Source organism: Crotalus tigris, unplaced genomic scaffold (assembly GCF_016545835.1).
Source record: "Crotalus tigris isolate CLP2741 ecotype Arizona unplaced genomic scaffold, ASM1654583v1 scf7180000018544.1747854, whole genome shotgun sequence".
Classification (NCBI taxonomy): domain Eukaryota; kingdom Metazoa; phylum Chordata; class Lepidosauria; order Squamata; family Viperidae; genus Crotalus; species Crotalus tigris.
The window spans coordinates 744,886-772,256 of NW_024097068.1; the positions used below are offsets into that span (position 1 = coordinate 744,886).

Below are 27,371 nucleotides of genomic sequence, written 5' to 3' on the forward strand. Positions count from 1 at the left end.
TTTTATAATTTGCAAATAGTGGAAAAGTTTATTAAACTACTCAAGCTAAAAGAAAACACAGTTTGAGGTGTACTTCAGAAACTTGCAAAAAGAAAAGAAGATAGAAATTAGAAAATTTTAAAGAAAAAACTTATTGCTTTTTTAAAAAAAGAATGATTTCTACGTCTAGCTCTTGAAGAAGCTCTTTCTTACTTCTGTGTTAGAAAGTTTATAAAATGGAAAGTTATTTTTGCAGTTTACTGGTATTTATTTAGATGGCTTCTCTTCGACTGATTTGACTTGGGAAGAAACAACTCTGCCATCGACCATTTCCTCTACGATTGTCTTAACCATTCTGGTTTTTGTTGACTCTGAAATAAAATACATACAGCACAATGTTATTTATTTCTTTATTAAATTTATATAGCCACATAACTCACCAAAGGCAATTCTGGGCAGTGGACAACAGTGGATAAAAACAGAAAATATAAAAGCACCAAAAACAAATATAAAAGCCATAGTAATAAATATCATAAAACCCAAAAATAAAAACCATAGATGAAGAGAGAATGAAAAATAGCGCAACAATGGAGGCCTCTAGACAATCTATAGCTCTGTGGGAAGCTCCAGGCATGGTCCCATAACTGTATTGTGGGCCTTTTGGAATAGCAAAAGAGATGAGGCCAATTTTTTTTTTTTTTTTGGTAGGGGAGATGTTCTATAAGGCAGGTGCCATGGCAGAGAAGGCACATGTCCTGGGACCCACTAAATGTAGATCGCAGCCGATGGTACCCACAGCATTCCTTCTCTGTAAGATCTAAAGAGGTAGGTTGATAGAAGCAAGGAGAGGCAGTCCCTCAAGCAACCCAGTCCCATATCATGTAGGGCTTTAAAGGTTAAAACACCTTGAATTGGACTTGGAAGCAAACTGATCAGAAATAATCATATGGGTGCTCTAGACAATGACATGCTTTTATTTTTTTTTCATATTCATTTTACAGTCTATAGATATAGACCATTATCAAATATCAGAGGTTAATTCTCCTAACAATATGTGATAATTAGCAGACTCATTATGGTGAATAAGACCTGGGTTGCCAGTTCCACCTGAAACTGTGGAGGAATGAAAGAATAAGGCTGTCATAGCGGTTATCAACAGCTATTAGTCATAGTTACTGGGTCCAATATTAAAAAAAATTACTTCTCCACCACTTTTTTCTGTTAGTGTAAATAAGTCCACTGGGGAGAAAAATAGCTGCAGAAAAATGCAGGCAAGGATATGTGTTACACTCTATTAAAAAAAAAATTCCACGTCTGGTTTGAATTGGATACTTCTGCTTTTGCTAGGTTCAAACATTAAGATATAATATATACTTTTATATTTTTGATTACTGTTATGTGTGAATCTGGTCAATATATCCTGTTCCACAAGATATAGTTAAAAAGAACGACGACTCAGTGTCATGTGGTAATTCAGCCAATATTTTATTCAACACTAAAAAAATAGGTTTTGGTATTGCATTAATAATAAGGATGAGTAGTTAAAGTATCTAAAACCAAACTCATTAATATGGGCAAATCTGCAGTATTTTCATAAGTCTCAAGTATATGGAACAGGTATTATACCATTTTCCAAGGTGAGCAGATCAGGAAAGAGGCATAGTAAAGGTAATGCTCTTTATTTTAATAAGATACAATACCAGAGTTGAAAGCCAGTTCTAGTTCCTCTCTTCCCATCTTATACTAAACAAACTCAAGGCAGGGTTGTTTTGAATTTCTCTTCTCAGGATTATATACTCTATTTTACTAATACCTCCTTGGTGGCTTGTTTAGTCCCTTAGTATGTCCATTGCTAACTCTGTACCATATTCCTTTACACATAGCTTCAATACTCAACAGAGAAGCATCTATTATTTGGTAATGATTTGGTAATGATGAGAGGCAGAAGTATAATATGTATGAATTTGATAATTATTGTTTTTCCCTGGGGTAGGTTAGGGTCTTCTAAATGACATGGTCATGCCAGCAAAGGGGTTACCCCTGTATGCCCAGCTTCCTTGCAGCCATGGTCTCCAACACACCTAGCTTCACCCTTTGGGGGGGGGGGGGAGGACCTAGCTCCACTGTGTGAGAGCCTCCATTCAAAGCAGATCTGGAATAGGAAACATCAAGATGAAAGGGGAAATTACAAAAATACTGCAAGGTATTTGGGCATAGGAGAGGCAGTATACTGTTAATATGAAAGAAAATAGCAGGAAGTCAGTACTGCAAGCAAGATTTTATAGAAATATATGCATTACCTTTCACAGGAAGTCCTGAACTGTAGACAGTTGTTGAATATCTTCTGTAAAGAAAGAATTTATTTTTTGTAAATATATAGCTCTTTCTCTTTTTTGCAAAGCATTTGGGCTTTATAAAAATCTTGTTCTTCCCCTGTGTGATCCTCATCATTGTCAACTTCCAAATGTGGATATCACAGTGCTGGCATTTCTTCCAAGCTCATTCATTCTCATCAATTATCTTTTCTCCAACTATCTACTATCTTGAATTGCTAGAAAATTCTTATCAGCTTGACATTGACTGTCCCTATTGCTGATCCCTGTTCTGCCCTTATTGCATCTGTTTTAAATCAGTTTAATTACTGCTTCTGTCTAAGGTGACAAAGCCTAATAGATTTTCTATATCTTGAGTTTTGGATGGTGTTGGAAGAACAGGGAAAATATTTTTTAGCATCAGACAGCTAAGATTGACAGTACAACTAAGCCTGCTCACGTATGGGTTGGGAACATGCTATAGGGACATAGCAGGATAATTATATTGTTAGGGCACTTATGAGCTGAGATTAGATGCAAGAGGGAAAAGGTGATCTGGAGCTGCCCGATCATGGAAGGCCTGGGACTAACTTTGGGAGAGAGACTCTTTTGAGATCACCAGGGAAAATGGGAGGTGGGAATTTTGGTATGGTCAACCAGTCTATGCTTCCCCTCTATGGAAAAAAAGTATGAATTGGGTAGAGGGAACCACAGCAAAGTTATACTGTGGAGCATTTGTTCCAAACATGTCAACAGCTCAGAACAAACAGCTAACCTTCTGAGGTAGCGAAGGGATGGATTTGTCACAAATGAAGTCAAAATATACATGTCCCAGGATAATGTGGCAGGATCCAATCTGGGTTCTTCACCAGGATCAGAGGTTTAGTCTTCTGAGCTTTTGGACCCATGCTGGAGCCCATCCTCCGGGAACTTCTCTCTCTATCAGAATGGGTCGATTTGTATGTGTTTAAAATGTGCAAGTGCGGTTTTATGATGATGGATGAAGTATAACCCCTGTAGGGTAGGAGTTCTTGTATATGCTATGTTTGGCTTTTCAGCATGTAGCTAAAGATAGGAATAACATTACTATGACCAAATTTTGAGAGTAATTATTATACCAGTACATTCAGTATATTTGAACAGAATAGATGCTCTCCAAGTCCCATTTATTAAATGTTGTCATCTTATGGGACCCAAGAAACATGCTTTTTCTGTTATAATAGTCTGATTGGTCTCTGCTTAGGGTTAATGTTTGGGTCTGGGGTGGGGGGTGGGGGTGTTGTGCTTTGTTTAAATGGTTTTCTTTGATCTGAACTGCCTTGTTTTATGTTTTAATTGTTTTAATTTAGTATTATATTTTGTAAGCCATCCGGAGTCCATTAGAATGAGTGGGTATATTAAATCTAATAAATCATCATCTTATTATTCATGTTTCAGTTATTTTGGAAAGGGTTTCTCCTACAGAAAATAGAAGTGATTCATGTGTACCGTGTAAATTGTCACGTGGAACATACTACAGGCTCAAAGCTTCAAATTTGTTCTGAAACTAATCAGATGGTGGGGCTGGTATTTATATATAGTGAGATCAAATGTCGTAATAAATGTGTTTTCCAGATGCTATCACACATTTTACTCTATTATGATGTAAGAATGTATTTTTTTCAATTATATATGCTGCAAACTCCTTACCCCCCTTCTCCATCCAATAGGCAGTGGTAGGTCTCAATCTCCTTTTCCAGACGTGACTTTATTCCTAACAGTTGCTGATATTCGGCGTTTTGGTTTTCCATATCTGACCGGATCTGTAGGAGTTGTTCTTCAAAACTACTGATCTGAAGCTGTATTTGGCCAAGCTGATCACAGTAATTTCGTTCTGTTTCTGCTAAAGTGCCTTCAAGAGATTGTTTCTGTTGAGAGACAGGCAGAGGAAAAATAAAGCATCAATTACTGAAATAAACAATTGGAAGGAAGGTCTGGATTGCAAGTCAATATTTAAAATAATATTATGACTTATGATTCTATGTGGTAGTGAGTGGTTGAAAGAATCATTCATGTTCTATTGCACTTTTAAGCTAATTTTTCTTTCTTTAGTAGTAACTCTACCACTAGGACAGATTTTATATAACTTTTATTTTGGCCAATTGGAATTACTACTCTATATACTTTATATATCATCTCCAAATTTTGCTTGCTAGCTTTTCAAACACAGTGGATGACGACTTCTTTGGCATGAACTTTAAGATTATTACTTACATTCTTAATTAATCATAATAAATTTTAATTTGTAGGTATATATGTCATAAGGACTCTGATGTTTTGTTTGTCTGTTTATTTGTTTTTAAGTGTGCTGGCCTCTGGCTGGAGTAAAATTTGATTGATATACATCCTTTCAAATGAATCATGCAAAATGTCCTTATCTATAATTTGTCAGTTGGAAGGACATTTACCAGGACAAAGCTGTAATCTCATGTTAACATGGAAATAAATCTTATTAATTTCAGTGTGATTTAGTTCCAGATAAGTGGATATAATCCACAGGTAGTTGATTAAGCTAATCAACTCTGGTTAATTCCAGAAAACTGAGGGGGAAGATGGACTACCAGGCTGTAGGTTAGGCAGAGAAGTTGTACCACTCCAATGTTTTCATGAAAAAGAAATCAAGCTGTATGGAAGTACACTTACCATGGCCATCTGAGCCTGAAGCTCCAGTTCCAAGCCTTGCATGGTGCGCCTCAGTTCAGTAATTTCACTTTTGCCTGAACTCAATTGGTCCACGTTGGCAGATATCTCTTGCCTCAATGCTCCAACCTAGGGAGGTCAGAGAACAATATTTAGTGGGATAGATAGAACATTTCCCATGTTTGACATTCAAGTAGATGGCTCTTGCCTGTTTGTTGAACTGTTCTTCTGCTTCTCTCCGGTTTTTGTCTGCAAGTTCTTCATATTGGGATCTCATGTCATTCAGAAGTTTAGTCAAATCAACTCCAGGAGCAGCATCCATTTCCACAGTGACATCACCACTGACCACTCCTCGGAAACTCTTCAATTCCTGTGGTAGAGAAGTGTGGGGAATTTTTAATAAGTAGATTTGTCACATTGTGACAATTATATGATGGAATTGATGGACAACAAAGGAGATGTTGTATTCTGGATAGTTCTAATGCTATTTTTATTCTTATGCATCTTCCCCATTTTATATATAGAAAAACATTCCTAGATGAATCTTCCTTCCTATGGGTGATATCTAGCATCTAATGGAAGAACAACAATTTAGAGAGTACTAACAGTGTGCCACATATAGCTACATCCTACCACAGAGGGAAATAGCAACTGCTACCTTTTGGCATCTGCTGTCTGAGGCAATTGCCACGTTAGGTTTAGCAAAACCCATTTAAATGATTATGGGTTTTTTATTTATTCAGTTAGTAAGCTACCAAATCATTATGATCTAAGACAAGATTCTAAATTTAAAAACAGTCCTAAATAAATAAATAAAATCAAAACTCATAGTTCATATGAGTTCACAAATTACCATGGACCAGATCCTACTGGAAGAACAGGATTCCTAAAAAATAGCTGGCCTTCCAGGGTTCAGAGGCAATAGGCCTAGAAGGGCTGAGGCACTGAGGGTCCAGTGTGACACTGTTGTTTAAGGAATCTGGAGCATGATAAATGAATCCTCATTTATTATGGAATGGGCAGAAACTACTGGAGAATTTTGCTTTGCAATTCAGTTTTTCACTGAATTCTTTTTTTATACTCTCAGTGAACTGTCAGCAGTCTTAAGAAAATAGTTTAACCAGGGAAAATATTTTGATCCTGAATTACAGTTTTCTCTATCCGTCCTGTAAAAAATTTGACTCTACTTTTACTGAATTTGAAGATTCATTCCTAAAGAGGCATTGGTTTTATTTGTGGATCTATCTATCTGTCTGTCTGTCTGTCTGTCTGTCTGTCTGTCTATCATCTATCATCTATCTAAGCTGTGACTGAATTCTGTTGTAATATTTGAAGATCATGGGTTCCCCACCACTGTTCTAAGTGATATAACTAGAGAGGGAGTATAGAAGCTGTGAATAAAGAAAGGGCAGATTTATAGAGGGAAACCAAAGCAACGTTTTCAGGGGTTCTTGGTGCTCTCTGGACTTGGATGTTTACTTGCAGACATTTCTTTACACAAACTAGTCAGTATGATGTTACCTAGTTTGCATAATGAAAAAAACAACAACAAAGCTCAGAGAGCACCAAGGTCCCTCATTTCTACTCTGTGCTACAAATATTTTCCTTTAAAATGTTTTCATTTAGCCACTAGATGGCAGGCAAAGCTGGAGTAGAGAATTGTCATTGCTTTTTAGAAAGGGGAGAAGAGGTTAGAATGAGAATCTCCTACAGTTCATTTTAGCAGTGTATAAATTTACCATTTCAAAGCAACACATTAGTATCTACACACTCTATTGTGGTTGTAGTTTTTCAACAACTAGGATTTTTCAAAGCATCAACATTTGGCATGGAAAACCCTTGAGAACATATTTAGAAGCAAAGACAATTAACACACTTTATGTCTTTGTACACTATCTTCTTAAATAAACACTTAAAACTAATATCTGTTTATTGTCTGTCATTAATCTACTTTGCACCTTGCCTAGTAAAAGTCCTTTCCCCCCTTTTCCCCTTCTCTCCAAATTCAAGAGGTGAATGCCATTTGCTACCAAGGGTGCAGTATTGCCAGTGGCAGATTCGTTTCCAGGTTTGGAAAAATCCTGGACACAGGGCATTCGCTTCTTCATGAGACAGAAACCTGAAAACCTGCAACAAGTGTGTGCAGCTGCAGCAAAAGTGCTGAGCATTTGAGTTTTCTCAGGCATATGCATTTAATCATTGTTTCAGTGTGTTGAAATAGTGCTATAAAAAAGAATTATTTGTGGAGAATTGTAACTAAATTCTACTCAGTACCAAAACTTCCCTGCTTTCTCCCCAAAACCCGGTTGCCAGAGATCACTCCCTATCATTGGGATAAGAGCTGGGGACAGAAATTCATCTGCATGAGCAGGAAGATCTGGAAAGTGACACTGTCACTGTTCCTTTTCAACAAAAGGGAAGCGTTCCTGTTAGACTTAAAATCTAACACCAGCTATCACCAGTGTCAGGAATATATCCCCAATAAAATATCTCCCAGAAGCTTTAGAAGAACCTTTCTCCCACCTCTTCATGGTTCTTCTTCAGGTAGACAAGTTCCTCAGACAGGCTCTCAACCTGCAACTCTAGATCTGCTTTATTCAAAGCTAAATCATCCAAGACTCTGCGTAAGCCATTGATATCATTCTCCACACTTTGGAGCAGGAACAACTCATTTTCATACCTTTAAAGTTGATAGAAGAATGACATTTTAGCAATAGCAATAGCACTTAGACTTATATACTGCTTCATAGTGCTTTACAGCCCTCTCTGACCGGTTTGCAGAATCAGCGTATGGCCCCTAACAATCTGGGCCCTCATTTTACCGACCTTGAGAAGAATGGAAGGCTGAGTCAACCTTCAGCTGGTCAGGATCAAACTCCTGGCAGTGGGCAGTGAGTTAGCCTACACTGCACTACCACAGCTCATTTTCATTTATAGTCATCATTTAAAGAATACAGATGGATTTATAATCAAGTACGATTTAAAAAACTGAATAGGTCGTAGGTTGGGGTAAACACAGGGCTTTTTTTGTCATAGAACGCCCAGAACGGAGTTCCGGCACCTTTTTTGGATGGAACCTTGTAGGGTAGGCAAGGCAGGTTGTATGACGTGTGTGAGTTCCAGCACCTTTTTTTTTTTTTTTTTTACAAAAAAAGCATTGTTTAAATACATGCCTTTTCTTTTCCTTTCCTGAGTAAAATTGTTCTACTTACTTAAGTTTGAAATCATCAGCAGCTAGTCGAGCATTATCAACTTGTAATACAATCCCAGCATTCTCAACTGTATATCGACTTATCTGTAATCAAATGTTTAAAAGAAATACATTCATTCCCTGAAATTCTGAACACTTTGCATCTAAGATTGAAAGAATAAAAGAACATAGGCATGCACACAGATATACATACACATGCATACACACAGATACACAGATACAGAGACATAGACACACAAGAATCATATTTACTCTTGCTATCTAAGTTATTTAAATTCAGCATGCACACAAAATATACATGGGGATAGCTAACTTATTTCAATTCAGGAGTTAAGTTCAGTAACTAAATTAAAAAATCTAAATCAAAATATGCTAAACCAAGAACTGGACTCCCACCAAAGGCTGAATCATAAATGACCTCATTCTGTCTTCACCTAGCCCTTAGTGTGCTCAATTGATGTGTGCAGTTAATCTACCACTTCAACTTTCACAGGCTCTAGGAAATTTACAGGTATTAAATATCAGTTAGAATAAAAAATAAACTTTATGTCAGTAACACAAATATAATAAATAATATATATATAAAATAAGAATATGAATCTATCTATTCTGGAACTTGATTTTCACACCATAATTGTCAAAAAACCAAGTTTAATTTTAAAATGTCCAAGGAAGACAGAGTGTGAATGAAATGCAGCAGGCATTCAATCGTGTATTATTCTCCTGTTGCCTGAAAGAAATGGCTACTTGAGGGATGTAGGAAGCTTTACTAGCTAGCTATTCCATGCTGCAAAAGTGAACCATTACTATAGTAACTTAATTAGGAAGTGTAAAAAGGTATTGTGGAAAGTTACTGACTATTTACTGAGTCTGGAAAGAGTGTCAACTGAAGTCAGAATACTTTGTGAAAGTACTTTAGCTACTTACCTGGTTCCGAAGATCTTCAATGATTTTAAAATACTTGCTGTAATCACGATCAGTGTCCGTGGCACTGAATTTGCCATACCATTCCTTGATTCTGAGTTCTAGCTCAGCATTTGCCTCTTCAAGAGCATGCACTTTGCCCAAATAGTTAGCAAGGCGGTCATTAAGATTCTGCATGGTTTGCTTCTCATCACCTGTGAGGAGACCTCCATCTCCTCCTCCCATGCCAAAGCCACCACCAAAGCCACCTACAAAACTGCTGCTGGCAAAGCCACCACCCATGCCAGCACCATATCCTCCAGCAAGGCTTCCTCCACCAAAACCCCCTCCACTGTAACCTCCAGCAAACTTGGAACCACCACTAAAGCCTACACCACTTGACAGTCTAACAGATCCTCCACCTCCACCTCCAATACTATAGGACGAAATCTGCCGAGAAGAACCCGAGGTGAGGACAGAGAGAGCCATAGTGCTTGAGCAAGAAGGATGGCCTATGCTGTGCCAGTAAGCAAGCTGATTTAGAAAGAGTGCCTTGGGTTGGTGGGCTTTTGAAGTTTATATATCAAGCTAATGGGGTGTATTGTTTCCACCCTATCACAGCAAAAAGGATCTTTTGCCAAGCCAAAAGTGTAACGTCCATGACCAGATAATTATTTTTTCTAATTAAAAAGTGATGTTATCAGCTCCAACTTTTCAGAAATATGTTCCCTTGGGTTATTTGTTGTGCCAGCTTTCTGGATCAAGTGGGATGGAAAAAAGCCAGATCTGTTTTACTTTTCTTTTTATCCTTAAAATTGATGAGCTACTCTTTTTGTCTTTTGCTCCTCAGCAACACTTTCTTTTAACTTTAGATTGCATTTCTGCTCAACAGCTCCAGCCCCAAGGCATAGCTCTTTTAACTGAAAGAGGAAGCCAAACAAAGCTTCAAGGAACGTGTATGAACAACACCAATAGTATTCCATTACATTTGGTAAGGATTTATTTCCCCCTTCTTTTTTAATCTAACAGAAATACAGATCTTAAATACCTTGTCATTACTTTGGCTCAGACCTTCATAGCTGATATTAAAAATCTTTGATGTTATATTGGAATTCATAATTTGATGTGCAGCCTGTCTTTGCAAGTTCTTGGAGATGGGATGGGAACTGAGATTAATAGACTCAAGAATTTTTCTCTCACTGTAACTCTAAGATGGAACAGAATGAGTTATTTTAGATGGTGGATCACCAATATTTTATTTCCACTAATTCTTCTGCAGATACTATTTTCAGCATTTTCCAGCAAATCATCTTTAATATTGCAGTTTCTTCCTTTGCTTCACTATGTTATGTGTCTTGGTTTTAATGTTCTGGCCAACATTTTAGAAAGCTTTGTATCCCAGATCATCTATTCTTAAATTTCTCCTTTTTATTTCATATTAGCTCTTATGTTGCTCTTGAAATCAAGCTAAATTGGGATATATAGAAAAAAAAAGAAAGGAAGGAAGAAAAAACTCCTTCTCACCCGTAAGGAGGGGTATGTGTCTTCCTTAATGCTGACATCATGTGTTAAAAACAGTTTAAATGCATATACTAAAGATAGTTTAATCATTATGGGTACTTCTACATAAGATCTTTGTTGTAGCACTGCCATGACATTTTACTTTAAAGGAGCTTCTGGATCTTGTTACCTTACATTAGGAATCATCAAGGGTCTTCCTAGCCTTTTCCATGTTTATTTGCTTACCAAAATAAAATGGATAGGAAGAAAAGTCAAAATATCTACACATTTGAATTAAGTAATCAGAAACCTCTGGAAAGATATAAATGTTTTCTAACCTGTTTGCCTTGAGATTTGAAAATTCCACATTCTGAAGTATCGCTTGTGTCTGGAGATATTAGGAATGATATGCTAAATATGATATCAGTTAAGATAGGGATGTGCAACAGGAGAGTGTATATCTTGTTGAACTCTTATGCATATCAGCTATAGCCACCAGGGTCAATTGTGAGGAATGATGCAAGCTGCAATCCAACAATAGTTGGATGGCCACATGGCTCATCCATGGCGTAAACAAAACATGCTCATGGGATGATATAGGAGATAAATCAAACAAGGTAATTGTCTCTTAAAAACTTCATTCAGAAGCATCCCATCTTTGCAGCATATTTTTTCTGCTTCCATTGTGGAAGAAAAAAGTTAGAGGCCTGCATAATAGTTGATTTATATTCCTTTTGGTTTCTTTCCATGCCTCAGAAATCACATTTGGCTTCTCTCTAATCAGTTTCTTCTTTTTTATATTGAGTAGCCAGGACTGGATTTGAGTAAGATGATAGAAGCTCTCTTTAATGAATTAGCTCTTTGTCTCTTTCCATTTACTTCACTTTTGGGGAAAAAATAGTCCATTCTAGAAACATGTACAGCATTTCCCCACTTCACTGCTCTCCTTGTAAGCAGTCTTGGCCATTTATCAACACTTTTTCTCAGCTGCATAAGATCAAAGGAGCATTTCAAGTATCCATTAGGCAAAGAGGGGAAAGTGACACCCTTTTTTATTGCAGTACTGTTGAGTTGTAGCACGTTGCATCATGATACTTGCTTGTAAAGAATGCCTTAGAGTGTAAAACAAAATACTTTTTTCTCAAGGGCCAAAGAAATGTCTATATGCCTAAGTAATTATTATTTCTCCTTGTCTAGATTTGTTCTAGGTATACTTTCAGCCTTTTGCTGACAATCTATTGTTCTATACTAAAATGCAATTGCTGAGAATTATATACTGATTAATCTATCTATGCATTATAAATGTTTACTATTTATGTTAAGTTTCTTGCTGTGTTTGGTCTTGGAAATAGTAAGCTTAAGTTATGTGAGGTTAAATTTATTCTACAATTTGCACCAACAAGTGTAATTGATGCACTGAATTTTATTAAGCTGTTTATTTTCAGAAAATATTTTCTGTAAATGTGTGTCCCTAATATCTGAATAAATTGCTAAATGATAAAGTTTTTGGTTGCATGCAATGTTGTAAATGTGAATTAGTTCCCAGGGGTATTTGCAAAACTAGTGAGGTGGTTAAGATTTGGAAGAATCTATATTATTCATTGCACAAATTTGTCTACTGTGCTAATTGCAATCTTTCCTGGACTAGGGGCCCGTGCTTATAGTTACTCATGTCTTGGTCACCTCCCATTTGGATTACTGCAGTGTACTCTACATGGCAAACTTCATCTGATCTGGAATGCGTCAGTGTGGTGGGTGCCTCTAGTAATACAAAGTAATACATTTGTTGTGTGAGCTTCAGCTGCAATTCAAGGTGCTGGCCATCACCTTTAAAGCACTATATGGCACATGGCCAGATGCCTCTAAGGACATCTGCCCATCCTAATGGATTAGATAGTTATACTCTTAGTCCCTTATTTCAGACACTGCCATCTGATAGGAACTAAGAAATATGCCTTATCTGTGGCAGCCCTTGCCTTATGGAATACTTTGCCCCTGAAGTTCCATGGGTCTCTGTAAAGCACTGAAAGCCCAGCTTTGCCTCCCCCTAGTTAGGATAAGATGGTGGCTGCACATCAGAAACTAGGTTGCCACCAGGTTTTGTTCTTATGTATTTGGCTTTAATAGTTTAATATAGTTTTTATTTTGCTTTAATTTTTGATCTAGATGCATCAGTGTGTGAAAGAGCTTGCTAGTTGGTTCTGTGCAGCAGCTTGATAGCCAGTCTTGGTTGCAGTATGATTTCTTTCTGATGATTCCTTGATTTTGATATTTTTTTCCCTTCTCTGATTGTTTATCTTTTCTGTTTCTTACTTCTCTGGATGTTGGATGCAAATAAATAATCAAGAAAAGTACTTCTGAATGCTTGCAATTTGGGTGTCAACCCCACTAGATATACTACACCACAAAAACAACTCTACAGGAAGGCTAAAACTAATTTTATTGAGATTTAGCTCTGATAACAGAATTGTGCAGATCTGACTGTGCTGTACTCCTTCCTGCTTCGTAAAGTCAAGTGAATCATGGCAATGTCTGCCTCAGCCATTTCCAAATGTTATTCTATTTTTCTGCATTAAAAAAAATATTTTGCCCCTTTTGCTTACCTGATAGTAATTGCATAATTCTTGCCATCTTCCATGTTCTCTATATGGGCCCTGCAAAAATACCATGGAGCTTTGCTGCCATGGTGCCTTTCATTATTTGCTCAGTTTTGTGCAACAGCAGAAAAATCATAGCATAAATCATAGTCATTGCAGGGAAATAACTATGTAGTCAGTAGTGTTTCCTACTGAAGAATGTTAGAAGTGGAAATAGGTGTCAGGTATGTGTGAGATTACGCAGGCATGGATCTGATCTGGAAATGATAAAAAAAAAATACTTTGTGTGTGTGTGGATACTACTTCTGTGCATTTTGCTGCAATAATATTTGTTTTCACATTTTATTATTACAGGCTCTCCTGTGCTTTGGTGTGGACAAAATCATAAGGTGTATTTTAGAGAAGATATCAATTTGCTGCTCAGATATTCTGTTAGACTACAAACAGAGAACTTACAGTCTTTCAGCTGTTGTAAATTACAATTCCTAACAGCATTGACTATGTTGCCTATTTGCAGTTGATTCCCACTTCTATCTTAAATATTATTTGTCTTTGGAAATCAGAAGTCCTACTGGAAGTTTGTCGAAACTGCCATACTGTAGACTTTTGGACTGGCATAACAATTCATAGAAATGAGTGATAACTTCCTAATAAGTATGTAGAGTAACATGTAGGGTTAAAGTGGTCATATAGTAAGCAAGGCTGCGTTAAATCAGTCCTCTTCCATAGTGTTAATAGGTTATTCACCCAGAAATCAAAGATTGCCTGGACAGGTCCCTGTACTTTGCTTGGCAAGATTTCAGAAGAGGTTTGCCACTGCCTCTTTCTTAGGCTGAGAGAAAGTGATTGGTTCAAGGTCATCCATTTTAAGGCAGAATTAGAACTCATTGTCTCCTGGGTCCTAGCCTGAAACCTTAACCACTGTACCAAACTGAATTTCACTCAGAATGAAATTAGTCTAGATTATAATAGAAAATAATATGAATCTTTTGAAATAAGAGATATCCTTGGAAATGTATGTGGGAATGGATAAATAGTTGCAAACTGCAAAGTTAAATTGGAAATACCTTTATATATTAATAATCAAGTGATTTTACATGCAGAAATTGCACCATTAACCAACAGACATTAAAGAAAGAACCTACTATAAGTATCTGAATATTTAACATAACCTTCCTCAATCTGATGTTGCCTGTTCCATAATCCTGAAGCCAGTAAGTTGATTAGTGTTCATCAGAATTAAAGTCAAACGCAATACTGATATAAGCTAGCTATAAAGTGATTACATAATAAGCAAAGAAAACAGTTCTATTGAGATATTATCCTGCTAATATAAATGTATGTTTCTTCTTCTGCTTGCAGCATCACCTGAAACCAAGAAATGCTTTTGAAAAAAATCTTGCTATTTTTTTTTATCCCTGAGTTTCTTCAACAGATTGGACTTTGGAGGAAGTTACTCTCCCATATTCATCTAATTCTTCAATGATTGTTTTAATTACTCTGGTTTTCTTTATCTCTAAAAATAAAATAAAGGAAAGAAAAGCAAGAATATAAAAAATGTAAATGGCAACATTATTTACTTAAGAAATTTCATTAATAGGAAAAAACATTTTTAGGCTTCTAACTTCATATCTATATCAGAACATATAAATGTACTTGTCAAATATATAACATGCTCTGCCATAAGCCCAACTGATTTTAATTATTTCTTTCTTTAAATCGAGTTATTTTCTAGGTTTTGTGCCTATTTGGTGCAGGCTGTCTAGGGACTGTAGCTGTACACAAGACACTTCAACTTTCTTCTTCTTCTTCTTCTTCTTCTTCTTCTTCTTCTTCTTCTTCTTCTTCTTCTTCTTCTTCTTCTTCTTCTTCTTCTTCTTCTTCTTCTTCTTCTTCTTCTTCTTCTTCTTCTTCTGCCATATCCATTATCGGACGTTGGCAATCATGTTAGCCATCCTGTTTTTATCAGCAGCCATACGAAAAAGTGCTGCAGAGTTTTGTCCAAACCAATCCCTTAGATTTTGAAGCCTTTTCTTCTTGTTTGAAGCAATTAAATAATGAACTCTTTTTTTGATATAAGAAATTAGAAACCATGGATTTTGATATATGCTTTCAATTGTGCTAAATGATGCTGGAGAAAAAAAGAAGTTTCTGTACTATTTCTGGAAGCTACATTACATAATTTTACAGCAACATTTTTCAGAGATTTCATTTTGAAAATGATACACAAAATTTACATCTCTTACCTTCTTGGAGAGATAGCTGTGTTTAAAGAAATTAAAGAGAAGCAACCTGGAATTAAGGAGAAACTTCCTAACAGTGAGGACAATTAACCAGTGGAACAGCTTGCCTTCAGAAATCCTGGGTGCTCCATCACTGGAGGCTTTTAAGAAGAGACTGGACAGTCACTTTGGAGATGGTATAGGTTTTCTTGCTTGTGTGGGGGGCTGGACTAGAAGATCTCCAAGGTCCCTTCCAGCTCTATTCTATTCTAAATTTCTTAAGAAGTTTAAAAGCTTGCATATTTTCCATGTTACTACAGATATAATTTTGCTATGTCTTTAAATTCTCATAATAACAAATATGATTTTTGGATTCATAATTGGGAGACAAATTATTAAATTAGGGTCAATCACACACTATTCATGTTCATTTACTAAATATGCATTGCCCAAATCATGATAATTATTTATCACATGTTAAATATACATGGTAAATGGAAGGACAGAAAGAAGGAAAAGATATATTTGCTATGCAAACACTACATTATTCCACTGCTAGAGCATAACATTTACTCATGAAGATGAATTTTGGAAATATTAATCCATTAACACTGAGTCTTCAGCATGTCATGACTTATTGAGCAGAGAGAGACTGTGGATATGTAAGGATTTTGTTTGTACTTCCCCTTTGTCTGTCACTGTGCCTGACCTTTACTGAAGTGGTTGCCAGTATTACCTCACTTCCTTTGGTGTCTCTCATCCGAGAGAAAAGGGTACGTGCTCTTAGACTACCTTGCTCCTGAGGTTTTACATTTTTAAATTAATTGTAATGTTGTACACTGATCAGAGTCACTAATGTGTGATTTAGGCACCTATATAAATCTATCAAATAAATAAGTCAAAACAGAAAAGAGGAAAAAAAATGAATAGAGCTCAACCACCATCTTAATCCAAGGCCTGTGAGAACAGTCGGACTGCCCCACTAGATTCCCAGGTAAAACACCAAGCTCCCCTGGAACTGGCTGGTTCATCAGGCCTTCTCTTCCCATGACACAAACAAGCTGAAAAACAACCAGAGCATGTCCAGGCAATGGACAGATGGTAGTGTTCCTCAAAATGAGATCATATTGCAACTGTTCTGAGACAAAAAACAGGTCTAATGTGCAGCCCCTAATATATATGGGGACCATAATGGTTGTAATGGAGACCACAAGCTCCTGAGCTACCCCAGACATAATGCCACCAGGTGGCAAAATGAAGAAATTGAAGAACTTTCTTAAAATGTTTAAAAGCTTGCTTTTTTTCTGTGTTACTACATATATAATTTTGCTAAGCATCTTCAGCCTTGGGAGCTCTGTTGCCAGTCCTGCAATAGAATACAGGAACTCAAATGAATGATAACAGGAGTTTGGAGACAATACATGAGTTTCAACCCCAACTGTTCTATAGAGCCAACTTCATCTGTTTATCTGCAGAGCAAAGCCTCTGAAAGCCCACAACACCTCCCTAGTAACAACTGCTGTCATCCTTCCTCTCTCCTGGAGTCATGGCTAGTGCCAGGCCCAAAACACAAACAGGCACATTTCTGAAAGGAGAACAACCCTCCCTCCAGGACCACTCAGGTCTTGCTAACAAAAGTAGGGTGTGTTAGATACTAGCCCAGGGGTAGGCAACCTTGGCTCTTTTATGACTCGTGGACTTCAACTCCCAGAATTCCTGAGCCAACATGGCTCAGCTTGGAAACCTCTCCTTTTCCCCTCAGCATCGCTGGCTCAGGAATTCTGGGAGTTGAAGTCCACGAGTCATAAAAGAGCCAAGGTTGCCTACCCCTGTACTAGCCTGTCCATATAAGGCATTTCTATTTTTAAATAGTAATTTTATTAACAGTTATAATTGCAACAGTAAAAAGTAATACAAATTGTGGGGATAAAATAGTAGATTGTTATCTCTGGTAACCCTTAATAGACTTGCTGACATCAGGACTGAAATAACAAGGTTTTTATGGATTTGTTTATAGATAAGAGATGGGATATGGGAAGAAGAGATCATTTATCACATTTTAAGAAAAGATGATAAGGTCTGTACAAATTTTAGCATGTTGGGAAAGGCTATAAGGAGTTATTCAGTTTAGAATTCTAGAAAAAAATCACTTATGTGGTGAGGAAATAGAAGTAGAGAACAAAAACTCTGCATTGAATCAGAAACAATCGCAATATTGAATTCCGAAAATATTTACCTTTATCTTCAGTAGTGGATTCAATGTTTCTGGCTTCACTTTTTCTAGAACTGGTCTCTGTGCCAGTCTTTGTACCTCTTACATCAGAGCCTGAAGCTCTTAATCCTGAACCTTTTTCAGATCCCAGATTTTGTGATCCCAGATCTTTGCTACTTCTTTGTCCAGATTCTCTATAATAAGCAATAGTTTGACCATGTTATTTTTAGGGAATAGTATTTCCAAATTGTTATTAGCAGAAACTCTGTGCATAGTCAATAGATCTTTATAAAATGTTCACAATATTAATATGAGGTAACAGAACAGAATTAGAAGGGACAGGAAACCCTATACCAGTGGTTCTCAACCTGTGGGTTGGGACCCCATTTGGGGTCGAATGACCATTTCACGGGGGTCGCCAAACAACGCAGTCCACCATTTTTTCCCCCTTTTCCTTAGCTGTGCTACTCTCTTTTATTCTATTGGCTTTTGAAAGCCAATAGAATAGACTCTCTTGAATAGAGTCTAATTCTATTGGCTTTCGAAAGCCAATAGGAATTGTCCAGGCTGTCTCTGCCCTGCTGAGCCTGCCAAAAGTCCCATTCTGCAAACGGTGCTGCAAGTTGTCTGAAGCGAAGGTGAGCTGTCTGGAAGCTTCCACCCCTCCCTGCTGAGCAACTACTAAAAATGTAAGTAAAAGAGGGCCAGGGGTGGGAGGTGGGAGACCAGCGGATGCAGGAGGGTTGCTGGCATGCGTGGGGCCCGGCGGGTGCCTTACCTCCTTGGGCTGGGCCAGCTGGTGGCCCAGTTGGTGGTCGGCATGTGCCGTCTCTGCCGCTTGCCAGCTACACCTCGGCCGGCACAGGGGGCGGCACCACACATGCACAGCGTTCCCAGGCAGGGAAAGTCCTTACAACCGGTTGGGTAGTCCTCAACTTACGATCAGTTGGGTAGTCCTCGTCTTACGACCGGTTGGGGTCGCGGCATTAAAAAGGTTGAGAACCACTGCCCTATACCATTTCAGACAAATGGTTGTCCAATCTCTTCTTAAAAACTTCCAGTGTTGGAGCATTCACAACTTCTAGAAGGAAGTCATTCCAGTGATTAATTGTTCTAACTGTCAGGAAATTTGTCCTTAGTTTTAGGTTGATTCTCTCCTAGATTAGTTTCCATCCATTGCTTCTTGTCCGACCTTCACGTGCTGTAGAGAATAGGTTAACCTCCTTTTCCTTGTGGCAGCCCCTCAAATATTGGATCACTGCTATGTCACCCCTAGTTCTTATTTTCATTAAACTACACATAACCAGTTCCAGCAACCATTCTTTATATGTTTTAGCCTCCAGTCCCCTAATCATTTTTTTGCTCTTCTCTGCACTCTTTTTAGAATCTCAAAATCATTTTTACATTGTGGCAACCAAAGCTGGATGCAGCATTCCAAGAGCGGTCTTACCAAGGCATTACAAAGTGGTATTAACACTTCATGTGATCTTGATGATCTTGAACTATACAATTCTTAAAACATAGATTTAATCCCCTAGAATGCCATACCTTTAATCTTATGTTGTTCAACAGGAATAGTACATTTGCAGTTTTGACAATCTTCACTGGTTTTCATGTGTGAAAATGTGTGCTTGTTTAAAGTGAAAAAATATAGCACAGTATCCCACACTCAATCCATAGTCAGAGTTGTTACACTCATTTAGTTTGCTTGTTTTTGTTGGTTTGTGAATCAGTTACTGTGTGGATATTTCTAATCTAGAAATGCTAAGCCTGTTTGGCTAAAGCTTACAAAATTACCACTAATTTATGATAAAATTGAATTGTGGTATATACCCTTTTTTGCCTGATGGTTCCTTCATTCCTTTTCCTGATGCTTCTCCATCAATTAGGCGTCGATAAATTTCAATCTCATTCTCAAGACGGATCTTAATGTCCAGGAGGTGCCTGTAGTCTGCATTCTGACACTCCATGTCTTCTCTGATTTGTTGCACTTGGTTCTCCACACTGCTAATCTTTCCTTGTATTTTCAAGAGTTGGGCACAATATTGACCTTCTGTCTCTGCAAGGGTCCTTTCAAGTGATTGCCTCTGAAAGGGAACAGAAATGCAGGGCTTATTTCTGTACAGTCAGCCCTTCAATAGTTAAGTGTCCAGGTGGGAAGTCCCTTTGTATAAATTTATATTGACAAGAAATATCAGGCTGCTCACACCTAAGTATTTTGAGAAAAGTGATTTTTTGGCAATAGACTGTCATATCCTGAATAAATGCCCTATACTTCTTAAACTTTGGGAGTAATGTAATGTTTATTTGAACTCTTTGTAAGAATTTCAAGCCTGAGCATGGTTCACCAACAAAATAGAGTGGTACAATCCTTTGTACCCTATTCTATTTTATAAGGCTTTTGTTTCTAAAACCATGTGCATGCCAGTATGTTGTTTCCATGGGTTAGGTTCCATCTCAATCTTGTTGAGTTCCATAATCTGAATTGTTGTAACTAGATTGTCATTTTGTTTTTGAATGTTTGGGGGCACTTGAGTATATATAAAGCTTTACTTAAAAAAATAATCTTATGGCCCAGCTTGCCTTTCCTAATGTGATGCCATCTAAGAAAAGTAGCAGGAATTCTCCAGAGGTTCTAGTCAACACACATCTGATAAGCAATTGGCTTTGGATCTTGTGCATTACAGTTCCAACATATCTAGAATTGAGGTAATAATGGCAGTGCCAAGTGTTTACTATTCAGTAGAAGCTGGATGGGGTTGTATAAACCAATCTGCTGCTTGATATGTGAAACTCAGGGCTAGAGCATGTCCAGCCATTGGGCTCTCCAGCCTGTTTGAAGACATCCAACAAGGAAGAAATCCTCTAGCTATTTGGTTCCATAGTTGAGCTACTGTGAAATGTTAACATATGCTTCTTCTACTTTTCTACAAAGATCTGTCCGCCTGTAAATTTTGTTCTCAATTTTCTGCCTAATACATAGGAAGTATTTTCTGGAAATATTCATTTGTTTGATCTTTTTATTCTTTAAATTTGAGAATAAACCGGGAAGAAACTTAGGGTTTATTATCCCAGAATAACCAATATCCAATTGCACTGATAGCATTAAGATCTGTAGATTTCAACTCCCAGAATTTCCCAGTGAGCATGCCAGCTGCAAAATTCTGGGAATTGAAGTTCACATATTTTAAAGCTGCCAAAACCAAAAAACACTGTTTTAAGCAGTGCTTTTTTTCTAAAAAAAAAAAAAAAAAAAAGGTGCCGGAACTCACACATGTCATACAACCTGCCTTGCCTACTCTACAAGGTTCCATCCCAAAAAGGTGGTGGAACTCCATTCTGGGAGTTCTATGAGAAAAAAAGCCCTGGTTTTAAGTATAGGATTTTATAACTTTCTTCAATTTTCTGCCCCCCCCCACAAGTATCAAAATTCAATATCCATAATTTTCAATTAGCATTAAATTAAGAATCAATGTTATAATTATAATGGTTTATTTGGTGATAAAGACTGTCCTTACCAAAGAAAGCTGGGTTTTCATGTCAATCTCCAAACTCTGGAGAATATGTTTCAGGTCTGCAATTTGCTTTTTGTTAGTGGTGGTTTCTTTGGCACTCACGTTGATTGTCGTATTTAATTCTTTACTCTACAGTAATTCAAACATATGATTACATTTGAAATGACAGAAACAAGCACTAAGTCACTGATTGCATTTTTTCCATAAAATCTGCCAGCTGCCATCAGACACAGCATCCTGAGGGGTATCAAAACAAACTATGTATTCAAAGAGCATAGATGTTCAAAACTTCTTAAATGCTTGCTGCTGGTGGTAATGCCATCTTAGTGTACTTGAATCAGTTAGGATGCATGCATTTTTATTACACAGAATTATTGAATTAGAAGGTACCTTGGAGGCCATCTAACCCAATCCTCTCTTTAACACAGGATCAGCTAGGGTGATGTGACAGATCACCATCCAGACTCAGTTTGAAGGCTTGCAGTGAAAACAAACTGATATAATATGGAAACTTGTTTCAGTAGTTAGTAGCCTATGTAGTTATAATATTCCTCCTGATCTATAGTCTGAAAACTTTCTTGAAGTTTTAACCCACTATTCTGTTTCTTTCTTCTAAGGAAAGAAACTCCCCTCTCTCTTCTGTGTGACAACACTTCAGCTATCTGAAAATTTTCTAATTTAATATTTTGAACTGTGGTACCTGGAAGCAGATGTATTATTCTTTGTGGGGTCTGATCAGCAAAGAATGGGGTGGAACAATGACTTCCTGTGATCCAGATTTGTTTGATATGTTTTTATTTTGCCTTTTAAGTTAAGTAACTACAATAATTCAACAATGCTATAAAAATGAGACTAAAAATCTGTAAAAAATTGAGTTGGGCGTGATGGTTGTTGGCTATATAGACACATTTATGCAGTCTCCTTGGCCATAAAAGCTCATTAGGAAATAAAACAGTTAAAATATTGGCATCTAAAACATGAAAATATCAAGAAAAAGCTATAAAGAATGAAATGATTTTGAACCAACCATGGGGCTAAATTATATTGTCCTGGAGTTAACTGGCTACAGCTAGCTATAACTCAGCAGGCCCTGTTAATCTGATGAATGAAGGTACAGTTCCTTGCAGCAAATTTTTATGAGATAGAGGCAGTCCCTTCAGTCTCAAGTTCTTTGCCGCTACTAGTTTGTGCTGATAGAATATTTGGGAGGCTGTACACATTTCTTTCTTTGTAGATTGTGCCCTGCTGTGCCTTCTGTTATAGCAACCTAACTATATAGTTCATTGTAAGCTCTACAAACACCAAAAGTGTATTCTTGTATAGAAAAAATAATAACTTCTAAAAAAGCATGGAAAGGCTTCATTCCTTAGTGAAGCCAGTGCATTAACTGACCTGGCATCCAAAGGATGTTATCACTATAAATTCCTTCATTCTTGGGGAAAATGATCTTAGACATTTTTTAATATTAAAAAACCCCAGTAACATATTTTTAAAATAGAAATCTAGTGCTGGACATGGTACTTGGCTTTGTAGATGTCTAGAGACGTTTCCTCTTTGTTATTACCTTTTCAATGAACCAGGTTTCAGCATCTTTGCGATTCTGCTCTGCCAAAGCTTCATAATCTGTCCTCATCTTGTTGAGAACTGCAGTCAGGTCCACTCCTGGTGCTGCATTTATTTCAACATTTATGTCTCCAGCAACTGTGCCTTGCCAATTCTTCATTTCCTAAGTGCAAAAGACAGTGAGAAGGGGGGAAAAAAAGAGAAAGGAGAGATATTACTCCATTTTTTTTCACTGTACAATTAGTTTGGTTTGCCATTTAAATTTTTTGCATGTAAACCAACTGCCTCACTGTACACATCTTTATATATTAATATTTCCATGCAGGAATTGCAATGGAGAATGCAGTCTAGCAACGTGGACTGACAGCTGTTTAGTCTTTGTTTGAATACTTTTTTTAAAAAGTCCTACAGAATTAAAATTTCAGTAAAGCCCCTTTTCTAATTACTACTTCTGAGAGCCAAACGACTCCTAAATTTAACCATAGTGAATGCCACAAATCACATATTGTGATTACATTTCCCAGAATTTCTTAGAGGACATCAAGTTCCTGAAGGCTAATTAGATGTAATTGTGATATAAACTGCTTTAGAAACCTGGCTACCTTACCTCTTCATGGTTCTTTTTGAGAAAAGTCAGCTCTTCAGTTAGACTTTCAATCTGTATTTCCAAATCACTCTTAGACATATTCAGTTCATCCAGTAATTTTTTAAGACCATTGATGTCGGCTTCCACATTCTGGTGGAGGAACAGCTCATTTTCATATCTTGAAAAAAAAAAAAGAAGAAGACAAGAATATGCTTTGAAAATATGCCAACTTTGGCTATTGGTAGACCAAAATATTGAGAACTTGTGATAGAGACTTATTAATGGCTGGATTATTTGAATATGCTGAGGTCAAATCCTGGTTTTGCTTGCTTTTGTCAGCATTTGCACATTTTTAATTGGTTGCTCTTGGGCTGAAGAACCTACTTCATTCTAAAATCATCAGCAGCTAGTCTGGCATTATCTATCTGTAGAATCGTGCCGGCATTCCGAATACTTGCTGTGATGATCTGTGTGGAAGGAAGATAAAAAAGCATTTTAGCAGGTTTATTTGCATTTTATAAAAGTGGATAAACTGAATCAGAAAAACCAAAGATACGATATATCTTATATTAATTTTTACAGAAAATCTAATTTTAAAGTAGTGCTGGCTTCCTCACCTGCTTGATTTGTTGAATTCAACTCCCAACATCCCAACGGCATGGAGATATTTACAGTCCACCACAACTGGGTGCAAATTTATTACAGGAATAATAATATTACAGGAATAAAGATAAATAGACTTCCATAATTTGTTCCTCAAAATAAACCTAGTCTGCTGTAATAGTGTGAATTGCACATTTCAACATTACCAGAGTGGGAAAGGCAATAAAACTGCATCTTGTAGCAAGCCACAAGTTCACTGTCCCTGAGTTAGGAATTATATGTTAAACTTTGTATTATGCTAAATATATAATGTAAAAACCTCTGTTGGTGTTGATTCAATTAAAACAGTACTTCTCATATTTTTTCCTTCATTACTCCAAACTGCTTATAAAAAAAATATTTATTTAAATATCCCTGTTGTGATGGAATAACGGCTTTCTGTGTTGTTACCCAAAGGATAACCACTTTTACCCAATGTTAGGTAATTCATCCAGATTTGGGAAATAAGCTTCAGTCCTCAAACTGCATTTGTGTACAGCATGTTAGGAGGGAAAATTTGAATTCTTCTTTAATGAAATACTTTGTGATAAGAAGAGTTTTCCTGAACAACAATTAAAAGGTGGCAGATCAATTTTGGCAATGACAAAAGGGGATTTTTATTGACAAGAGGAGAAGCAGAGATTAAAAGTCCTTGCAGACTGTGGTTCATTCCCTGCAGTAATACTGAAGAAATCAAATATACATAGGAACCTGCATATTATATTCTTTAAATCTATTTTAATTTTATCAGGATACCAACATAAAAATTACATGAAACAAAGCACTATGATCACCTGAAGTATCCAAATGAAGACAATTTATATTTGTAGATACTGTCTTAGTTGAGAAGTGGTTAGTAATTATATATTTCAAAATATTATTTAAATTATATTAAATTAAATCAATAAAGGGAGAGGAAGAAAATGATAAATGAGATGGTCATAATAATTATCCTGTAAAATTCCCATTAGCTTATTACATTTTGCATTTGCAATGAAAGATTATCTTATCTGAAATTATTTGGGTTGGTAAAACTATGTAAAAGAAGGAGTTTGGAAATAAACTTGCAGTAAAAGCAAAATAAAACAAAAGTTTGTTCTATTTTTCTTTTCTGACTTCCAGTATGTTTCAGACTAAAAAGAGGCCCAAAACAATAGACATTAGGAAAATGTAACATTTATACAGATTATGATATTTTTATAAAAACTGCGCTTTTAAAAAAATGAAACAAAAATAGTTTTACAATAACTGTAAAATCTTCAAACTGTAATAAGTTTAAACTAAAAATACCGCAATCCCCTGTGATATTGTATAAAATTGTTCAAATAAAATATTTTCTTGAAAGAAAGGAAATTCTTGGGCAAGGAACAAGGCAATTAACAAAAATTGAAAAATTAATAGGAGAAGCAGATTGTGAAACCTTGTATTTCCTAAACTGATGTATTTCCTAAAACATATATTTGATACTGGAATCAAATCAATCTGTCTGTCTGTCTCTATGGACTTGGATTGGATTCAATAGACAATTGGATTTATTTAAATCCTTTCTCTCATATGAAGGAAGCTGCTTTAAAAGTAGCTCATAGGTGTGTAACTTGTAAAATAAACTAATTTTACTGTTTTGTTGAGAGGGCTGTTATGGTAAAGTATCTATGTACTTTCAGTTTGCAAATAAATAAGTGAAAAAGTACACAGCTAGTTTTGCTACTAATTTATGATAATTGAAAACTTTACAAGATAAGCCATGAATAGCCCTTAAAACTAACAACCATCTTTCAATTATTGGCAGACATTGACATGATCTAAGTGTTGGCCAATTAATAGGTAGTTTGAAAAAGTTTGGCAAGTTGACATTGTATATGCAATGTATATCTAAAACAGTGGTTCTCAACCTGTGGGTCGGGACCCCATTTGGGGTCGAACGACCATTTCACGGGGGTCGCCAAACAACGCAGTCCGCGTTTTCCCCCTTTTCCTTAGCTGTGCTACTCCCTTTTATTCTATTGGCTTTTGAAAGCCAATAGAATAGAGTCTCTTGAATAGAGTCTAATTCTATTGGCTTTCAAAAGCCAATAGGAATTTTCCAGGCTGTCTCTGCCCTGCTGAGCCCACCAAAAGTCCGATTCTGCAAACGGTGCTGCACAGTTGAGTAGTCCTCGACTTATGACTGGTTGAGTAGTCCTCGACTTACAACTGGTTGGGGGGTCACGGCATTAAAAAGGTTGAGAACCACTGATCTAAAAGAACAAGTAGCTTGAACTGAAATCTCAGATTGCATGATAAAACATACAGTCTACTTTTTAGCAGAGACTCTAACTATATAAACAAAAGGCAAAGAGAACAGAGAGACTTTCCCCCTCTCATTTTCATTATTATAGAGCTTTGTGAAATTGATTGATAGTATGTTCAGGACAGATTAAGAAAAGATATGCAACCTATAAAAAAATCTTTTATTTGGGAAAGGGCTGTTTTTCCATTCACAGGAACTTTTGACTCCTCCATCTTCCACAGGTATTCACGATGGGAGTGGCAAGTGATGAAACATGCCACATACTTGCATTTTACACAAATATGAAAGGGCCGGACTTGCACTGTGGCATTATGACACATGTTTCATCATTTTAGTGTCATAGTGATTAACAACAAATCCTAAATCAGTCTTCTCATAAACTTAATAGTTCTCATGAATAATCTAAACTGGAACTCATCATAACATTTCTAGCTATTTTCTAGTCAGTCTCATTATTCGTACAAAAACTTGGCATTCCTTATTTTATCTGTTTGTGATAAGTATTTTTATTTCATTCTGCCTCCCACCCTCTGGACTCAAGGCACTATTTTATAACAGACGTATGATTGCAGTTGTTGGAAAAAGCATCTAGCTACAAAATTATGTTATGCTTTTTATGAAAATGTATTTATATGAAGAATAACATACATAGGGTTTTCTTTTATTTTTAATTTACACTGTTGAAAAAGGTTGAGTGGAATAGGATGCTGATGCTTTTTTCTGTGAAGAAGGGGAATTTTGTTACTCTAAAAGCTGTCTTAACTCCGAGGATGAATTAAAATTAAAATTAAAATTGAAATTCAATTTTTGCCCTCTTTGGTTAATTGGTTGGAGAGAAAAGTAATCAGTTCATAGTACTGTACCTCTCTATCTCAGCATTCTGAGGTAGGCAGCAATGAAAAAATCATGAACAGCTTTAAAAGGTTTTGAAGGAATTAGGAGGTAGAATTATGCTATAAATAGCTCTCAAAAGAATGCAGTCCAGTTTTTGCTGAAGAATCTTGGAAAATCTTTCTCCACTTTCCCTTCACCATGACAAAACACAATCTGATAACACACTTTTCCCATTGTGTCCCCATCATATTGCCTTTATTTTCCCTAAGCTCATGAATGAGATAGCTTTAAGTTGTCCTTAGCTCAACCAGTGTTAAAAATAAGAT

General features: G+C 36.6%; 1 protein-coding gene across 1 annotated transcript in view; it reads right to left on the reverse strand.

Moving 5' to 3' along the window:
- The window catches only part of LOC120312785 (keratin, type I cytoskeletal 24-like), a 28,317-nt gene continuing 946 nt past the window's right edge, over nucleotides 1–27,371 (reverse strand). Inside the window, exons 2-16 of the mRNA XM_039353969.1 lie at nucleotides 23,664–23,746; nucleotides 23,301–23,457; nucleotides 22,695–22,856; nucleotides 21,134–21,259; nucleotides 19,449–19,702; nucleotides 17,640–17,809; nucleotides 14,639–14,697; nucleotides 9,109–9,657; nucleotides 8,183–8,265; nucleotides 7,494–7,650; nucleotides 5,179–5,340; nucleotides 4,974–5,099; nucleotides 3,981–4,198; nucleotides 2,280–2,323; nucleotides 1–350 (exon numbers count right to left, since the gene is read on the reverse strand). Coding sequence (XP_039209903.1) covers nucleotides 247–350; nucleotides 2,280–2,323; nucleotides 3,981–4,198; nucleotides 4,974–5,099; nucleotides 5,179–5,340; nucleotides 7,494–7,650; nucleotides 8,183–8,265; nucleotides 9,109–9,657; nucleotides 14,639–14,697; nucleotides 17,640–17,809; nucleotides 19,449–19,702; nucleotides 21,134–21,259; nucleotides 22,695–22,856; nucleotides 23,301–23,457; nucleotides 23,664–23,746 — 2,454 coding nt within the window. The 3' untranslated portion in view covers nucleotides 1–246. The remainder of the gene's footprint in view (nucleotides 351–2,279; nucleotides 2,324–3,980; nucleotides 4,199–4,973; nucleotides 5,100–5,178; nucleotides 5,341–7,493; nucleotides 7,651–8,182; nucleotides 8,266–9,108; nucleotides 9,658–14,638; nucleotides 14,698–17,639; nucleotides 17,810–19,448; nucleotides 19,703–21,133; nucleotides 21,260–22,694; nucleotides 22,857–23,300; nucleotides 23,458–23,663; nucleotides 23,747–27,371) is intronic.